The sequence below is a fragment of the Gallinula chloropus genome (genome assembly GCF_964237585.1).
Source record: "Gallinula chloropus genome assembly, chromosome: Z".
NCBI classification, from domain to species: Eukaryota; Metazoa; Chordata; class Aves; order Gruiformes; family Rallidae; genus Gallinula; species Gallinula chloropus.
The window spans coordinates 3,933,566-3,951,078 of NC_140089.1; the positions used below are offsets into that span (position 1 = coordinate 3,933,566).

Here is a 17,513-nt window from a genome sequence, read left to right on the forward strand (position 1 = left end):
TGTGTGTTGTACAGCTTACCAGGTGTAGAAGGAAGCTGAAGAGTTTGAGGAGGCTGCTTTAGTCACACAGCAAATCTCTGTGTAACCATCTTTTTTTTTTAATATTTTGCATCATGTTTTGATTCATTCTTTGGCACTTTGAAGTTTTAAACTGTAAAATTGTATTTTTTCATACTGTTGTGCATGTGATCAAATTGCAGTTTCTTGTTGCAGATTACTTATCTTTTACTTAGAGCAGCTACAAATGTGTTGCTCTATTTTTGTTGCACTAGACCTTGTATTTCACAACAGATGCCATGTTGTGAGGTAGCTACCTCAGATGACCCAGGGGTCTTTAATATCCATCTTTAAAATACACATGGAAATGAAACAGTTATCTTCATTACTTTAGTTCTACAACATCTCATTTTATTTTTACGTTGGTGAACATCTTACTTGCCATCATGTCACCATGACTGAAATGCTGGGTGTTCCTGCTAAAAAGAACATTCTCAGGGACAGAATAAGAAGAAGTAAGTAATAAAGCATCCTTACTGTTAAATCCCAGGCTGTAGGATGTTATATAAGCAGAGTTCAGAACGAGTTTTAGAGCAGGTCCTGTTAAAACCTCTTGTAGCAACTTGCCTTCAAAAAGCTGACATCTGTAGCCAAAGAAAACAAAAAATGACCTGTCAGGAAAGAGGGTGGGGGATGGGGATAGATAAATATATGGCAAAGGAGGAATTCTGAATATTAAAACTCCTAACACCTATGTCTAAGAATTTGACCAACACTGTTTTGAGTTATTTATAATTAATAGATATATTACCGAAAATCATTAAGCAGTACCTTGTGTCTGAAAATTCCACAAGATTTCACAAAAAACTAATTCTTCTTCAGTCTCCTCACTTCCAGATGGAATTAGGAGACACAGAAAACAATGCAGTTAAAAAGCAATCAGAAAACACTCAATTGGTTTTATTTTTAATATAACATTATTTGGAGCTAAATATTACATAGGGGTTTTGTTGTTAAAAACACTCCAGGTTAAATTTACACTGCACATACAGACAAAACCACTTTCAGCACATGGTTCCTCCAACTATTCAGCTTCTTTTGGGCAGGCTGATCTCATGATTTAATAGCTTACTTTGTCTGTGTGTTCCCACATGTGCCCATCAGTGTCCAGGGAAGGTTACAAAGCATTCAGGAGCTATTAAAATGAGAAAGCACAGGAAAAAGAAATAAACAAAAGAACCCTGACACACAAAGGTGGTTTCAGGAAAGGCCAATGCTTCTGTGACTGTACTGGACCTAGAAAGTAAGAGATTGTCCAGCAGTTTGATCTGGATGCACACAGGAATAGGCTTCCAATCACCAAACTGCACACCTGGTATGGTTTTAATACAGCTTTACATTTTCACACTGATTTTGTGCTGTATGTTTTTCTGCAAGAGTGACATGAACAAGTAACATCTGTTCTTGCATGAGATCTGCCCACGCAAAACTACTTCCTTGGAAAATTCTTTGATTACTTGTATTGGCAAAGCAGCTTGTGGCTTGTTCTGATATCTGACCTGGTTTTGAACAGTCAAGGTGAGGTTTGTAATCTCCTAGACCCTCAAATTCAGCTTGGGACAAGAGAACAGAAAAGACATTTCAAATACTAATAAAATTAGGAGTAGAAAAGGAAACATACTCAACAGGAAGATAGAGCTGGCAGACAGCCCCACAATTGGCTTTCATACAGCAACAGATGAGGTTAATAATTAGAACTTGAAGATATACCTAATAATAAAGGCTTTAAGTGCAGTCCACAAATAAACAATAATTCGCCATATTAAGATGGTAATATTACATAGGTATGAGGAACATGGTTGTGATATCTTAATTTATCCACTCCTAAGAGACAATTTTAGACAGGGTTTTGCCAGCTTTGAACATCTAAGAGTTTGCACGTCACTGCTGCCGTGCCCAAAATCAAGTGTCTATTTTTAGCTATTATAATGTGAGCCTGTCTTCACAGTTTGGAATCCTTGGCATCTACATTTCATGAGCAATACAAGCACTGCTGCCAGCTTTACTAAATTTACTAGCAGTGGCATTTTGGTTTCTGGAGCAAAGCTTTTGCCATAGCATCGAATTAAGAACAGCATCAGTTGCGCAAGGGATCTGTTTGGAGATCTTCTGCCCTGGAGATCTTTGTGCAAAGAAAAACAACATCACTCCAAACACCAAGGTTTGTAAGTGGCAAGACACTCTCCCTACGCTTGCAAATGAGACTGGTTGGGAATAACCAAATTTAGAGGCAGAGAACACATGGGTGTATTTATTCCTGTGGATTTTCTAGCCCCTAATTGCCCTTATCTTTTCAAGCCCGCCTTCACTGATCACCTAACCAGCTTAGGCACAGTAAGCAGTTACTGCAGACTGGGTTGTCTGCTCCTTAAAGCACCAAGGTGGATAAGCAGAAGATTGAGAAGTCCTACCTCTACCACCCACCTCTGCCAGGAAACATGGAAGAGGAGAGCTGTATGTGTGTTAGGTACCTAAAGGCTAGAGGGAAGTGCCTCATCACTTGGGCATCTCTTCTCACTAAAGTGATGGGAAGCTCCTTGGCCTTGGAGACAAGAAAACTATTTTATAGCTCATCTTCTAAGTTTAGAAGTAGGACCTCCAGTTCCCAGAAGCATACCCAGAGGAGTATTCACCATCAGGTATTTGAGTCTACCTGCCAGGGAACAGCAAGGACAAGGCTGCTCCATGAGGACAGACAAGCTGGAAGCCAATGGCAACTGCAGCACAGGCAGGGATAGTGGCTTCCCCACTGAGTGCAGGTGTACTGACAGTAACTGGACACGTCAGCCAGCAGCCTGGTGACTCAAGACAACTGCAAGGTGATGACTCAAGTTCAAAGTCAGGTCAGTAAGGCAGCCACAGCAGCACACAGCAGAAGGGCAGCTCCATCTCAAATGCAGTTCAGGCAAGGATGAAAGGCTGTCAGGGTGAGCTCCAGAACCAACATAGAGGGGTTGGAAGTGTGGGTCCCAGGTCAGACAGGGTAGTTTTGGGTTGCTGGTGCACTCAGAACCCTGAGGCTACCTCCTCCACAAAGCAGGTGAGTGTTCTTGCCCCTCACTCCATGCTCCCCTTGTCTCTCTGGCCATGAGATACGTTGCACAAAACCTTTCACTGGCTGCTGCATCTGCTTTTTCATTTACTATAGAGTTCTTACTGCTTCAGTGTGTTCAGAATGGGCTGACTGTAGTCCTACCAGCACCCAGTTCTGAGACCCATATTCAACTCCCAGCTTGGGAAATAAAGATTTGAAAGCAAACAGACAGTTTTTGTGTTAGATGCATTTAACAGCAAAGTGTGAAATGAAATCTATTAAAAAAATTCTCACCACCGCACAAGTTGAGGGTCAAACCCACCAGTATTTATGCTTTTAGGTACAAAGCTATCATCAGTTAACAGAGGTCAATCAAAAACTTCCTAAAATGGCTCTACCTACTTGGTCTGTGGACCAGGTAGAATATGAACAGACAATCAAGCCTCACCTCTGCTTGACTGTTCAGGAAAAACATGTCTTGAGCACACCTACTGAATCCGGCTTTTCACATCCATCAGTGCATATCTGGGCTCATCTAGTTTATTACTGGAAAGCTGGATGTCTGCTGATGTTAAACACCTTCAAAATGTGCTGTCAGTCCTGAAGGCAGCAGGATTTAAATGTCTGAAGGTATTTTTCCCTGCCTGAGTCTTTTTTTGTGAATACCCAGACTGCTTAGTGTAGTATTGGGAAAGATTTGAACATCCCTATGGTTCAGCCAGTAACATTGGACTACAGTGTCAGCAGTGGTTATAGAACAGCCCTGGCTGCTCAGGGCATCCCAAATGGCAAGGCACATCTACTGCCCCACAAGCCAGACCGCCAAGGCAGCACTTTGTCAGAGCTGGTGCTTTCTGATCAGCTAGAGAGCACTTCCCACCCACATGTAATGCTGGTTTGCAAAGCATCGAAGTACTAATGGCAATAAGGAATGGGAATACATGTGAAGGCCTTCAGTCTTCACAAAATAAGACTGCTTCCCCCCAGAAAAGATAATGAGTCAAAGCACAAACTACCAGAAGGGCTTAATAGAAGTATTTTTCTGTGGAGGCAGGACAAGGGGCAATGGCTGCAAGTTGGAGCATGGGAAGTTCTGCACCAACGTGTGGAAGAACTTTTTCCCAGTGAGGGTGAGGGAGCCCTGGGACAGGCTGCCCAGGGGGTGTGGAGTCTCCTACTCTGGAGACATTCCAGCCCCGTATGGACGCTGACCTGTGCAATATGAGCTGGGGAGCTGCTTTGGCAGGGGGTTTGGACCCGATGAGCTCTCGAGTTCCCTTCCACACGATTCTATGACTCTGTAATTGCCACATGCCTTGAATTCAATGCCTGCGTTATACACGTACGAGAAGCCACGTTTACAAATCACGCCTCTGTGGCCCTTCCTGAGCTCTGAGGCAGACCCCAGCCCGAAGGCGCGCAGCGAGCATCAGCTCTGAGCTGGCAAAGCAGCTCTTCCCTCACGGTACTGCCAGCTGCCACCGGCCGCCTCACAGCCGCCACCGGCCGCCTCACAGCCGCCACCGGCCGCCTCACAGCCGCCCTGCCGCCCGCTCCGCTTTCCCGCTCAGTATGGCGCCACCCGGCCGGGCGGCGGAGGACACAGCCAGGACGCGGGAAGCTCCCTGTCACTGCCCAGCACACCCAGGCTACAGAAGGGCGAGCGGAGGCGGCACAACCGCTTCAAGGAGGCACCGAGCGCCCGCTTAAGGCGTCGATAGCGTCCGTCGCCATGATACATCCCCACCCCCTCACCGCTGCCGCGCAGCACTCTGGGTAACGGCACCCCACGGCGAAACCCCACTCCCGAGGGGCACACGTTCGCCAAGTAACACCCTTACCCTCGAGTGGCAGTGCCCTGCAGCCAATGGACGCGCGCTCAGCTCTAGGAGGCGGGATTATCTCCGCCAGGACCCAATCACGCGTCTGCAGCGTGGTGAGGAAGGCGCTGGTTGGCGAGCGCCGGCGTCGTGCCGCGTTTCCAAGGGGAAGGGAGCGCGGCGCGGTCGTGAGAAGGGGGTGGGCGGCCCGACCCGACCCGACCCGACCCGACCCGACCCGAACCGAACCGACCCGGCTCGGTGCGGCTCGGCCCGGTTCGGCCCGGCCCGCCGCGGCCCGGCTCGGGGGCGGCGGAAGCATGAGCTTGGTCTTAAGGTCGGTATGGTCCGGGCAGCTTTCTCCTCGCCCCCTTTGAATCCCGGAGCGCGGGTGAGGGGGAGGCGGCGGCGGCTACTGGCGGCGGCCTCCGGGGCCCCTCAGGGCCTCTCTGTCCCTTCGGGGAGCCGCGGCAGTGTCCGGGTTGGGCCTTGAGGCGGGGAGGGACAGCGGCGGGGTCCGGCGTGCGCTTAGGAGGGTCGGCGGCTGCTTCCGGGCCCGGGTCTCTGATCCCTCCCGAGGGGGCCGTGCGCGGCCGGGGCCGTGAGGCGCCACAGCCACCTGCTCACCCGGGGACGGCGGGGCCCGCGGCGCCTGGCGCAGGGGGGGCCCGCCTCGGGGTGTCGGTAGGAGTGTCCCTTCGTAAAGCCTTGCTGGGCTCCGGAGGTCGGGTTTGTGTGTTTTTAACGGTGTTCTGCGCATTAACTGCCGCGGAAAGGACAGGGCACACAGGTCGGCATCTATACGGGGCTGGAATCTCTCCAGAGAAGGAGACTCCACACCCCCTGGGCAGCCTGTCCCAGGGCTCCCTCACCCTCACCAGGAAGAAGTTCTTCCCCGGATTGGTGTGGAACTCCCTGTGCTCTAACTTGAGCCCATCGCCCCTTGTCCTGTCCCCACAGACACTGAGAAGAGGCTGCCCATGGCCCCTGTGTCCCACTCTTCAGATGTTGATACCCATTGATCATACCCCCTCTCAGTCTTCTTTTCTCCAGGCTGAACAACCCCAGCTCACTCAGCCTTTCCTCCTAGGGGAGATGCTTCAGGCCCTTCACTGGACTCTCTGGCTTATAAATTATATACCTGGCAAATCTTTGTCTTCTGCAGTAATTAACGTGGTGATGTGACACACATCTTCCTAAATTTCAAGTCTGAGAACTTCATGCTTCATATAGTAAAAATGGTTGTAGAAGAATGGGCCCTAAATATTTAAGTGTTGCTGCATATTTTTTAAAAAAGTCTGTTGTGCTGAGCACTAAATAAACACTTGGGCAGACAGATCCTTCTTCCAGAAGAGTCTGGTGTTAATCTGCTTTCAGACTTCTAAATGGATTTCATCATTGCAGTGCACAAAATGTGATGTCTCTGGATCTGAGCTGCTCTCCCAAGTCCTCATTATGTAGCCAGCTAGGAGTTATTTTGGTCCTTCCAAAAGCTGCTGTAATCCAAAGCCTGTGTGAAATCACTCTGTCCCAACTGGTCTGCTGGGGACTTGTCACTCTTTAAGGGTATTGTGGCCTGAGGCAGGTCCAGGTTGCATAGCTTGCTCTTTTCTTGCCTATATTTGGAATTTTTATGGGTGTACCTTGGATGAAAGCTAAATCCCAGCAGTGCGTTTAATCTTTGGTTTTGATTAAAGTTAGCAAATCCTTAGTAAAGAATAAGGAAAGCCAAGCTTGTTGTAGGAGATATGGAGAACAAATACCCTTGGCAAGCAGTTTTCTGTTTCACTCATGTTGTGGGTTTGTGTTGCGAGGTTCCAGTTCCTGTCCTTGTCTCAAATCTCTCCAGCAGAAGCCACCCCTGCAGCCTCCCACCCCCACCAAAACCTTGCCACACAAACCCACAACTCATCAGGAACTTCAGTTTTACAGCAGGTGACACTGTACTTGTTTTGTCTCTGAAGCAAATGAGTGTCAAAAGACTTTATGAGAGCATAACCTAAATTCTGTGATAATTTAGGTTAGAAAGAACTTCTGGAAGGTCCAGCTTTCTGCTCAGAGCAGGTCCCACTCAAAACTGAATGAGGCTGCTGAGCACCTTTTGCAGTTCCAAAATGCCTGGCAGTGGAGACTCCTTGCTCCCCCAGTGCACCTATTGCAGCACATCAGCACTTGTAGTGGGAAAATGTTTCCCCATAGATTCAGCTACAGTTTCTTCTCTTGCATTTGGCACATCGCTGGCACAGGTTGCCCAGAGAGGTGGTGGAGGCCCCATCCCTGGTGATATTCAAGCTCAGGCTTGATGGGGCTCTCAGGGACCTGATCTAGTGAAGATGCCCCTGCTCACTGCAGGGTGGGACTAGATGGCCTCCAAAGGTCCCTTCCATCCTTACACCTTCTATGATGTAGTTGTTGTCTCTTGGCCTTACACCGTGCTCCTCTAAGGGGAACCTGTCTCCTGTGAGATAACCTTTTGGGACAGCTCTAAGACCTCCTCTCCTTAGACCTTCCCCTCCTCATCCCTCTGCCTCTCACCCGTGCTCTAGCCAAAGCCAGCCCTCTCAGCACCCTGTGCTGCAGCCCCCCTGGGCACAGTGGTCTGCCCTTAGGCTTTATCCATGTCTGGCTTGTACTGGAGTGTCCTCAGCTGGACATCTGGTCCATCTGATGTGGCCTCACAGTCACAGCAGGGAGGGGGTTTACACTGCAATTAGCCATGCTCATCACAGCGTGCTGCTGAGCTTCACGCATGCCTGCTTCTCACAGGCTGTACCTTGAGTACTGCAACAGTTGCTGTCGCCTGTTATCTCAGACAGACTGTATTATTTTGCTTTAGAGTTCTTGCTCTGAAATGGACATCTTTCAGCAGTTACCCTGGATACAGTCCTCAATCTCCTTGATATGAGTAGAGTACAGTTAGAGCAAAAATTACCCTTTCCTAGCTTGGTCCAAAGTCTCTTTTATCAGTGCCATTTCTGTTTCAGCTGTTGTTCCCACTATACAAATCATGTATCTGAAGATCCAGTCTGGTTTCTAGGCTTGCTGGGGGACAGAGGGCTGCCTTTGAGTAAAATTTGTTGGTTTGGGGGACTTGTCTCTTTTGAATATACCAAAACCACAGCAAAAAGTCTTTAGAGCAGTGTGTGTGATTTACAGCCTTTAGAAAATACCCGTAAATGCCATTTATCTAAGAACTGTTGCTGGCAACAAAGCGGATTTGTGGCACCTAACACCAGCTTTAGTAGCCAGGCAACCTGGCTGTCTGGCTTAGTTAATCCTCCAGCGGTCTGTCAGTTTCAAAATTCTTTCTGCTAACCTATAGGTTAGAAATAAAGTGTCAGGGAGTTGTATACAAGATTTCAGTTGCTAATCTAGTTTGTAACCCCTAATACACTTTATAACTGGCAGCTTTTCTATCCTTTCTTTTTTTCCCCCTGTTGTTCTTATTTATTAACTAAAATGTCTGTGCTGGTTTTATTTTCTGTGGGCGAGTAGGGATATCATTCAGCTTTCACAAAGGAATTGTCTCTTTCAAGTGTTATTTTAAGCTGGGAGGACAAGCTGAGGAAAGATTGAATAGTGAAGGCAGTGATCTCTGCAATTATGGCAAGGCTCTTACTGGCTGAAAGTGTTATCTACAGTTGTATCTTCCCAGTAAAAATGAATTACACTTAATTTCTTTCTTCTTATATAGGAATGAGCTTTCAGTAGACAAAACTAAAAAGAAGAAAAGAAGAGAACTGACTGAGGAACAGAAACAAGAAATTAAAGATGCCTTTGAGTTGTTTGATACAGACAAAGATAGAGCAATAAATTACCATGAGTTAAAGGTAAAAGTTTATTTAGTTTAAATTATTTTCTGGCAGATAATAAGCCTTAGTGAGATTTAAAAATGTCGTCTGTGTCTCTAGAAATGTTCCTTACTCAAGATCTGTTGCTGGGCTAAAGGAGTGAGGATATTTGGGGAGAGGGTGTAGGGGGAGAAGGGCATACTTCATTGGTGTAAGAATGAACTTTTCTTCTCACACTTGGCACAGTAACAGAATTGCTGTAGCCTCCTGAACAACCCTGGTCTGAATGCTCCCCAGGATTTACCTGGACAAGCTCTTGGAAAGGTGTTGGTACTTTTTAAAGGCACTATACAATCTAAAGTTTGGTGTTGTGGAAATCCAGAGGTTTCAGATGCTTAGGTAGAAGATGTAAATCAAACCTGTGAAGCTGTTGACTGCAAGGCAGAGCTTACCCACATGCATTTTCCAGCAGGGACCCTATGGACTGAAGGTATGCATTTGCTGTGCACATGGGAGGCACAGTAGTTTCCCTTCCCAAACAAGGCTTCTGCTGATAGCTGTCAGAAAAATGGAAGTTAGCATGGCAGTCTTTCCCAGTGAGTCCTTCTGTCTGGAAGCATCTTAGAAGTAGTACATGCAGTTTATTGAAGTCTCCTTAAATCTCTAACGAATTTATATTTTAATTACTGTATCAAGAACAAAAAGTGTCTTTGCTGAGGGCAGCATTTCTGCCATATATTGGGCGAGATTCTTTTGGGAAGGAATACCTAGTCCAACCTGCTAGCTCCTTATTCTGCCTCTGCCTCAAGGAGAGGAAGGAAATATCTTATTTTTACTTCAATTGCTGTTGCAGGGATGTCTTAGGTGTAATAATTCCTTTCTCTCCATTTCAGAGTTCAGGTATTTTATCCTGTGAGAGGCCACAGTGAGTAGAGTAGTACTGGGGTCTTTTAATACACTTCTTCCAGTTATGGTATGCTTCGGATTCACAGCTGTCATGATTACTGGTAAAGCTGTTTCTTATTTAATATTGTGGTCCAGAAGATAATACTATGGAAGAACAGAAATCTATAAAGAACTATTTCCTCCTCTACAAAATCAGCATATAGCTTAGAATATATATATATATTATACATATTAAATATATGTATATATATTTAATTGCTACATCAAGCAGATCAGTGATTTTTCCAGTTCTGGTTTAGTGTGTGTTCATCAATTTGGAGGAAGTCAAGGTAGGGTGTGCTGAGAAACTTCTGGATGAAATGTGAAACTGAAAATGTCACTTGAGGGAGACCTTAAAAAAATCAAATAAACATACACACAGTTTGTATGAATACTGAAGAGGAATAATTTGAAGAATGATTTTTGGCTTTTTGAAAAAGGGTCAGTACTTGGGATGTTTTTGGAAGTGAGGAAAACGTATCTACTTGCCATTAAGGAGCATTTTGTCCAGCCTGTAAAGTCTTTTAAAGTGCAAAGGCTCTTTTTTTTCCACTGTAACTTGATGTTCCTTTTGTTAGTAATAGTTTAGGTGATTTTTATGTCCAAATATTGGTTTTCCCTTTTATTAATTTTATTTATTATTGTTGCTAAACCACTTAAATGCACCTTTTCTCTTAGGCAGGAAAGCAATTATTGAAAATAGAAAGAAATCAATGAAATCTGTATTTTAATCATCACGTATGGTTGCACTTCCATTTTATTCCAAAAGGTGGCAATGAGAGCCTTGGGTTTTGATGTGAAAAAAGCTGATGTACTGAAAATACTTAAAGATTACGATCGAGAAGCGACAGGCAAGATCACCTTTGAAGATTTTAATGAAGTTGGTAAGTGTTTGATCGTGTTATCTTGAGAGAAATTTAGCTTATTGTAGTGACTACAAGTGGGAATCAGCACTGTGTGTACTTTCTCCTTTACCTGGTAGTATTAAGACATAGAAGTGGGAGATTTTTTCTTAATCAAAGCCAGTAGTGGAGGAAAATAACTTGTTTGTATTCTGAATACTCAGTTTGATATACAGAGATGAATGATAGCTACAATATAACAGGAAATTATATGCTCAGTCCTAATTGTTTTCAAACTTACACTTAAAATGTAGATATTCTTGTGTTGTTTATGGATTTTGTAAGATGCTCTGTCCTGCTGTGGAAAAAAATGTTTGCACTGAATTGCACGGTGAGGAGTGTGTACACAGACAAAGTGTAAACTGAATGCAGACTTCTTAAATAACAAAGATCAATATGGTACTTCAAGGATTTTCAGCTGTTGATAAAAACAGTGGAATTTCATTAGGCTGTTCCCTTCATCCACAGATTGTCTATTGTGCAGTTTGATATACTTCGAGTATGTAAGGACTTGAATTTGTAAAGATTTTTGATGTTTCTTTCAAGATTTTTTGGTCGTTGGTACACGTAATAGAAAGTTTAGAAAGGAAAAAAGCTGTGTGGGAATTCTCTATGTGTGGCTTTGTGTCTCTGTTCTATTATTCCATGTGTTCCAACAGCTTAGACTTCAGCATTTTATTTTTTTTTTTTTCTTGGAGTGGGGAGAAGCGAAGCCAAGAAAACAAAAAGACAGTGTAGTACATGTGTAGCTGCTTTTGGCGAAACAGTTACTGATCAAAATATAGCAAAATTTAACAATTTAACAAGTTAGGATTGGACAAAGCATGTTGTTAATGGCAAATAATAATCTTGTTGTATTCCAGGTTGTAGCAAATTACAGTTCAGAAAAGAAAAAAACCCAGAGCCTATGGGCAAATATGTGGACAGTCCTGATTAAATTTCAAAGAAAATCCCAAACCCACCCAAAACCTGAAAGTATTAGTTTAATAGCAATGATAATATTATAATTGCATCTTTATGCTCTAATTCTTTATGACTGAATATACTATAATTATCGTGTAATTCTTTCTTAATTCCTGATGTTCAGTCCTGTCCTTGTTCATTGTTTCCTGGTTCTCCTCTGGTTATCAATATGGGCAGGCCATAAGTGCTCTGAGTGACAGGAAAATTCGTGCACAGTATGTACTTGGAAGTTGCACTTGAAGCAGAATTAAGCACGATACTGTTTCTAGCAGGAAGATCCTAGGAGAAAATGGGTTATAGAGGCTTTAATTGTGAAGAGATGTTGAATATACCTAAAGCAATTCTTGGGCCATCAAGTTTTTGTAATGCAATGTTATTTATGGTTTTAAATCTTAAGAATGGGGCATGTGAAATGTCTAAAGATGCAATTACATTCAGTCTTTTTTTATACAGTCATGTTACCTGTAGTACTGAGACAGTGTTTTATTGTTCTTCAGCTCACATTGCAGTTGTCTTTATAGAATCATAGAATCATAGGGGTTGGAAGGGACCTCCAGAGATCATTGGGTCCAACCCCCCTGCCAAAGCAGCTCCCCAGCTCATCTTGCACAAACAGGCGTCCAGACGGGTCTTGAATATATCTCCAGAGAAGGAGACTCCACACCCCCTGGGCAGCCTGTCCCAGGGCTCCCTCACTGGGTAAAAGTTCTTCACATGTTGGTGTGGAACTTCCTGTGCCCCAGCTTGCAGCCATTGCCCCTTGTCCTGTCCCCACAGACACTGAAAAAGGGCTGGCCATTTCCCCCTGCATCCTCTGCTTAAGATATTTATAAACATTAATAAGGTCCCCTCTCAGTCTTCTTTTCTCCAGGCTGAACAGCCCCAGCTCACTCAGCCTTTCCTCCTAGGGGAGATGCTCCAGGCCCTTCATCATCTTCGTAGCCTCCTCTGGACTCTCTCCGGGAGATCCCTGTCTTTTTTATCCCAGGGAGCCCAGCACTGGACACAATACTCCAGGTGGGGCCTGACCAGGGCAGAGCAGATGGGGAGGATCACCTCCTTTGACCTGCTGGCCATGCTCCTCCTGATATGCCAGAAAACGTAGAATTTTTCAAATTATGTGATATCATCATGCAGCATAGTTGTCTTAAATAAAAATACTTACTTTTTTTATAAATTTGAGGGATTTATGTAGACATACAAACTTCATTGCTGTAGTGAGCTTATATGAGCTATTCAATCTGATTTTTTCCTGTCGAGTTGGCTAAGCCAGGGCAGCATTCCATCTGCAGGCAGTAGCAGATGATAAGTGGTTTTCTATGTAGAAACAGGGTGGATGTGTTTTTAATGGCTTGATGAAAGTCATAAATAGCAAGCCCTGTAATACAGGATTAGCAGGTACAAAGATGTGAAGATATTTATGGCTGGTTCCAGAAATGTCTGAAATAATTACTAGGGAAAATATTTTATGTGGCGAGTTTGCCTTTTCTGTTACAGAAACTGACACATGGTTGTGATAAAAGGAGTAATAAAGACTGATGAATCCTCTCAGAATTAACATCTTGCAGTTCATAGCAGTGTCCTTTTCATAACCCCTGGGCTCAGGTTTTTTTGGAGTTTTTGTTAGTTTGGCTTTGTATCTAAAAGAGAGGTTCCATGAGCATGTTTTTCATTATTGTTTCCAAGTCAGAATTCTGTTCTGATCAAAACATGTAAATTAAAATTAAAAAATCACAAGTCTGCATCTGTCAGAGTTGATTTTTTATTTTTCTTTTTTAAAGGTAGGTTTGGTGCTAAGTAGGCATGTATATTCTTTTAATTTCTGTTGAGATGTGTATTGAAAGCTTGACTGTATCTAAATTGCCATGTAGCTTTCCACTGCAACAGGTTTGTCCCGAAGAGAAACTCTGCTTGGGAAGAGAGAGTTGAGACAGAGAGGTCAGAAAACAGCCAAACAAGTATGCACACTGAATTGAAATAAATAACAATAAAATAACAGACAAAATCAGAAGTGTATGTTGTTCATACTGCCTCAGTCTGCTAAGGTCATTCAGAGTTTACCCTTCAGAATTTTTTATTAGTCTAATTAAGTATCCTTCCTACAGTGACAGACTGGATATTGGACAGAGACCCACAAGAAGAAATACTCAAGGCTTTCAAATTGTTTGATGATGACGACTCTGGTAAAATAAGTCTGAGAAACCTGCGCCGGGTGGCTAGAGAATTGGGTGAAAACATGTCTGATGAAGAGCTACGGGCTATGATTGAAGAATTTGATAAGGATGGAGATGGAGAAAGTAAGTGACAGCAAACAAAACCCCATTCAGTCTGGTCTTAATTTCCTCCCCTTTTTATCTGTGGCTTTGTTGTGAAAACATCCTCTTTGGTTTCCTTCTAAATAACTTTCAGTTCAAACTTAATTTATGTTCAAATAATGGAAATTGTTGGTTTTTGGAAGCTGCTGGTCCTGGAAACATGGTGCAGAGTCTGAAAATCAAGTTGACTTTCTGAGGCTGATTCACCACTACCTCTTACTCAGCCAGTGTCTTGGTTGTGATGGGTGAAGCTGAAGGTGGAAGTAATTGAATTAGCTCTTGGGAGAGACAATGTACCTACATTATACAGAAGGAGGTTTAAAGTGCTAAGAGAAGCTCTTCTGAGCACCAAGCCAGTATTTCTTAAATAGTGCTGTGTTGTGATCTCAGTGGGGCAGTTGTCAAGGGCCATACAGAGCAGGTTACAGAAGGTATTTGTTAGCTAGGTAAAGAATGAATTAGCAGATCCAGTTTGGTATTACACTTATTTATTCATCATGAGCACTGAAATTTCTGGGTTTTTTTCATTAACTTGAAAACACCTTTATGTTTACACCAGAAACTGTACTACCTGAATTTCAGGGACTACTCACTTGAGACAATAATACTCCCTTTTTAATAGTAATTTAAACCTACTTCTGAGTTTTTTATTTCAGGATAGTGACTGGTGTCTGAGGTTTCACTAGCAGTTTACCAGGTTTTTCAGTTACAATAGTATTTCTACCTGTGAGCTGCTGCATCTGTTGGACTCAAAACTACCAGTGAAAAACAAATTGATTCTTGTCAGTCTTGTGACAGATACTGCTCTCTGTGCTGTTTGACATAGATGTTAATCTGTACTTGGGAATACAATCACTCAAGTAGTGAAGCAAGCCCTTTTCATTCCAGAGGAGGAGGAGTGGGGCATTTTAAACATGGTCAGTGGTGTGGAAATGTGAATGTTTTGTTCTGTTGTAGTGGTGTAAATAGGGTACCCGGAGGCAAAGCTAGTGACAGGTCTAACAGGAGAGTGTTAATGCTGACAGTGTTTGTACTAAAGAAAGCATTGATAACAACTTGTGATTACTTTCCTCTTGGGACTGTTGTTTTCTGGTATCTTTCTGTGGTCTGAGGCCACAGCTCCTTAGTTAAATCCATGCTGCATAATTCCCATGTTCCACATACCCTGCTGTGTCTTCCCACCTGTTTCTTGCATTGACAGCATCTGATCCCACAGGTGAGATGTTTAAGGGAGTTAAGCTATAAGAAAGCTATTTATTTGGGATTTTAAGTGTTAGTTTTCTTGCTCCTTAGACCCCTGAACTGTCTCACTGCTTGATCAGATTTTCTTGGAGCTGCACCCTGAGAAAATAGGCTTTGGTTTTCCATAGTGTTTCCTACAGGACAATCAAAGTAGGCCAGTGTAGTGAAAGCTGCAAATGCTGTTCTCAGACACCCTGTCTGTGTTCTGGGACATGAAGGACTGTAGCATTGAATTTCCTGTAGACAACAGGAATTGTACTTTTTCAGTAGCTGTGCAGCAGGCAAGGAATTATGCCTGTTTTCCTAGTCCAGTAGATCACTTGCTAGTCTAGGTAGATACTTGAATTCTGAGCTTGTTTTGCTTTTAAAAGGAAGAGTTGTAAGGACATGGCATTGCTACCTTTACCTTTTTTTACTAAAAGTAAAAAAAATACTATTTTTCTTTATTTTTTTTCTAAGGTACAGCTGCAGAGGTGAGTGAAAACACATTTTGTTCTGTGTTGCTCTCCTGGAGCTGCCAGCTGGGATGTCAGAATCACGAGTGGTTTTGCCACGTGGCTATTTGGTCACTACAGATTGATTGTAGACCGTTAGCTCCTTTCAGGAAGGTTACTGAGTCGAATTATTTTGGGTCAGGGTTAAATTTTTTTTAACTCAAATTGATCAGCTAAGAGTGGGTGGCTCAGTTTCCTCTTATTCATCCATTCATCCTCTTTGTTAGAGCAGTCAAGCACAGGATCGAATGGGGAAGATTGACAGCATAATGTTTGTATGTGGTGCTGTTTATCCTTAAGGTTTTGTGTGTTTTCTCTTCCTGAAAGAAAACTGATGCTGTTTCTAGCTTTTTAAGATTCATTCTGAAAAAGTAAATAATCCTGTGAATCACTGTTCCATTTAGCTTCAAACATCTGGGTCATGTAGCAAAATCTTCCTGTCATCTAATTCTCCCTCTTTTCTTGCCAAGAAAAAAAAATATGAAACTCTTAGTTGGTAGCATTTTTAATTGATACTTCAAATATAGGAATAATAACCACTTTTCATTTAATGACCTTCTTCAATCTGAGAGATTGTTTTGATCAGAGTGAAATCAGGTCTGTTGTGTGACAGGATACTTGAAACCTTGTACAGTTTCCAGCGCAGCCACTGAGCTGTACTGGCAGACTGTACTTAAGTTTCTGTGGAATAAAGGCTTTCTGACATAATTCTATCTGCCTTAAAAAGGTAAGTAGCCTTTTATTTTTGTATTTCTGGTTTTAGGAATGACTTCTGGAGTATGACTGTTTTGAGAAACTCCGTGTTGTTCTTTCTTTCATGCAGTTTTTGTTGCCTTGTGTGGATGCATCTGTAGGAAACACCATCCAGTTTTAGGTCTCAGATTTTGCTGCACAATTAGGGGGGAAAAAAAAAACCAAACCCCAAACCCTTCACTGAAATACCACCTGTCTTTATAGAGTTCAAGTAGGTGGGGTTTTTTCATGTTCACTGTGATACTGGTTCGTTCTTTTATGATCACTGATTTCACAGGATGTGGTCCTGGGAAAGACATCCCATTGTGCTTCAGGTGTGAAGTGGGAGGAGGATTGAGGAGGTTACAGGGAATTGGAACTGCGCTTCTCTCTGCAGTTTGTTTAAAAGCTACAGAATTTGTTTACTACAATACTGCATTTCCACTTGGCAGCATTGCTTAACAAAGGTGTTTTAAACCAGAGGCTTGTTTTGGGAAGGATGTTTGTGTTGTTATTGCTGTCGGGGTGGTAAAGCTGTGGAAATGCTTTTTAAATTCATACAGACAACATAGTGCTCGTGCATAGTAGAACAGGATGTAGATATACAATGGATATTTCAGACTGTAGAGTCCTAAACTAGACTAAATCTTGTGACACTAAAAAAAAAACCCCAAATAGGGCAGATTTATGATTTTTAAAAAATTGTTCTTCTTTATTCAACTTTAACCTAGATGAATTAGTTTAATTTTCAGCTAGTTGTAAATGTATCTGCTACTTAGTAGTATTTTGTTTAGGAGTAGCTTGAGCACCTGGCTTGGACAGATAGTTGTCAGGGAGAATTCTTCATATCTGTCTGGTCTCTTCCATATCAGTGACTGACTCTAATCGTTCCCCACTACAGTAATTAGTTGCAGAGTGAACACATTCATTGGTTAACTCTTTTACAGCAGCTCTGTTTTAACATATGAGCAAGGTCAATAGCTCAGGTGTAAGTGCAGCAAAATAATTAATGACTGCTAATTAATTTATTATTATGGCTTAATTTCTTCAAGTACATTTGTGTAAAATTTCTGTTAATTATGACTGAAGAATGAAGGAAGTTCAGATGCAGCAAAGCTTGTCAAAAGTCCATTTTAATTCTAGCTAATAATGGAATCATTAGTAAATGATCTTAGAAATCATTTAGTATTTGGCAAGTGTTTCAGGTTTGAGAGAGAG

General features: G+C 42.9%; 1 protein-coding gene across 2 annotated transcripts in view; it reads left to right on the forward strand.

Moving 5' to 3' along the window:
• The first annotated feature begins 5,057 nt into the window (after positions 1 to 5,057).
• Positions 5,058 to 17,513, forward strand: part of CETN3 (centrin 3) — a 30,188-nt gene continuing 17,732 nt past the window's right edge. For both annotated transcript variants that reach the window (XR_014617976.1, XM_084278209.1), the window contains exons 1-4: positions 5,058 to 5,248; positions 8,606 to 8,741; positions 10,417 to 10,531; positions 13,618 to 13,809. Coding sequence is in view for 1 of the 2 variants with exons in the window: in XM_084278209.1 (XP_084134335.1) it covers positions 5,232 to 5,248; positions 8,606 to 8,741; positions 10,417 to 10,531; positions 13,618 to 13,809 (460 nt within the window). In the remaining variant the exon portion in view is untranslated. The remainder of the gene's footprint in view (positions 5,249 to 8,605; positions 8,742 to 10,416; positions 10,532 to 13,617; positions 13,810 to 17,513) is intronic.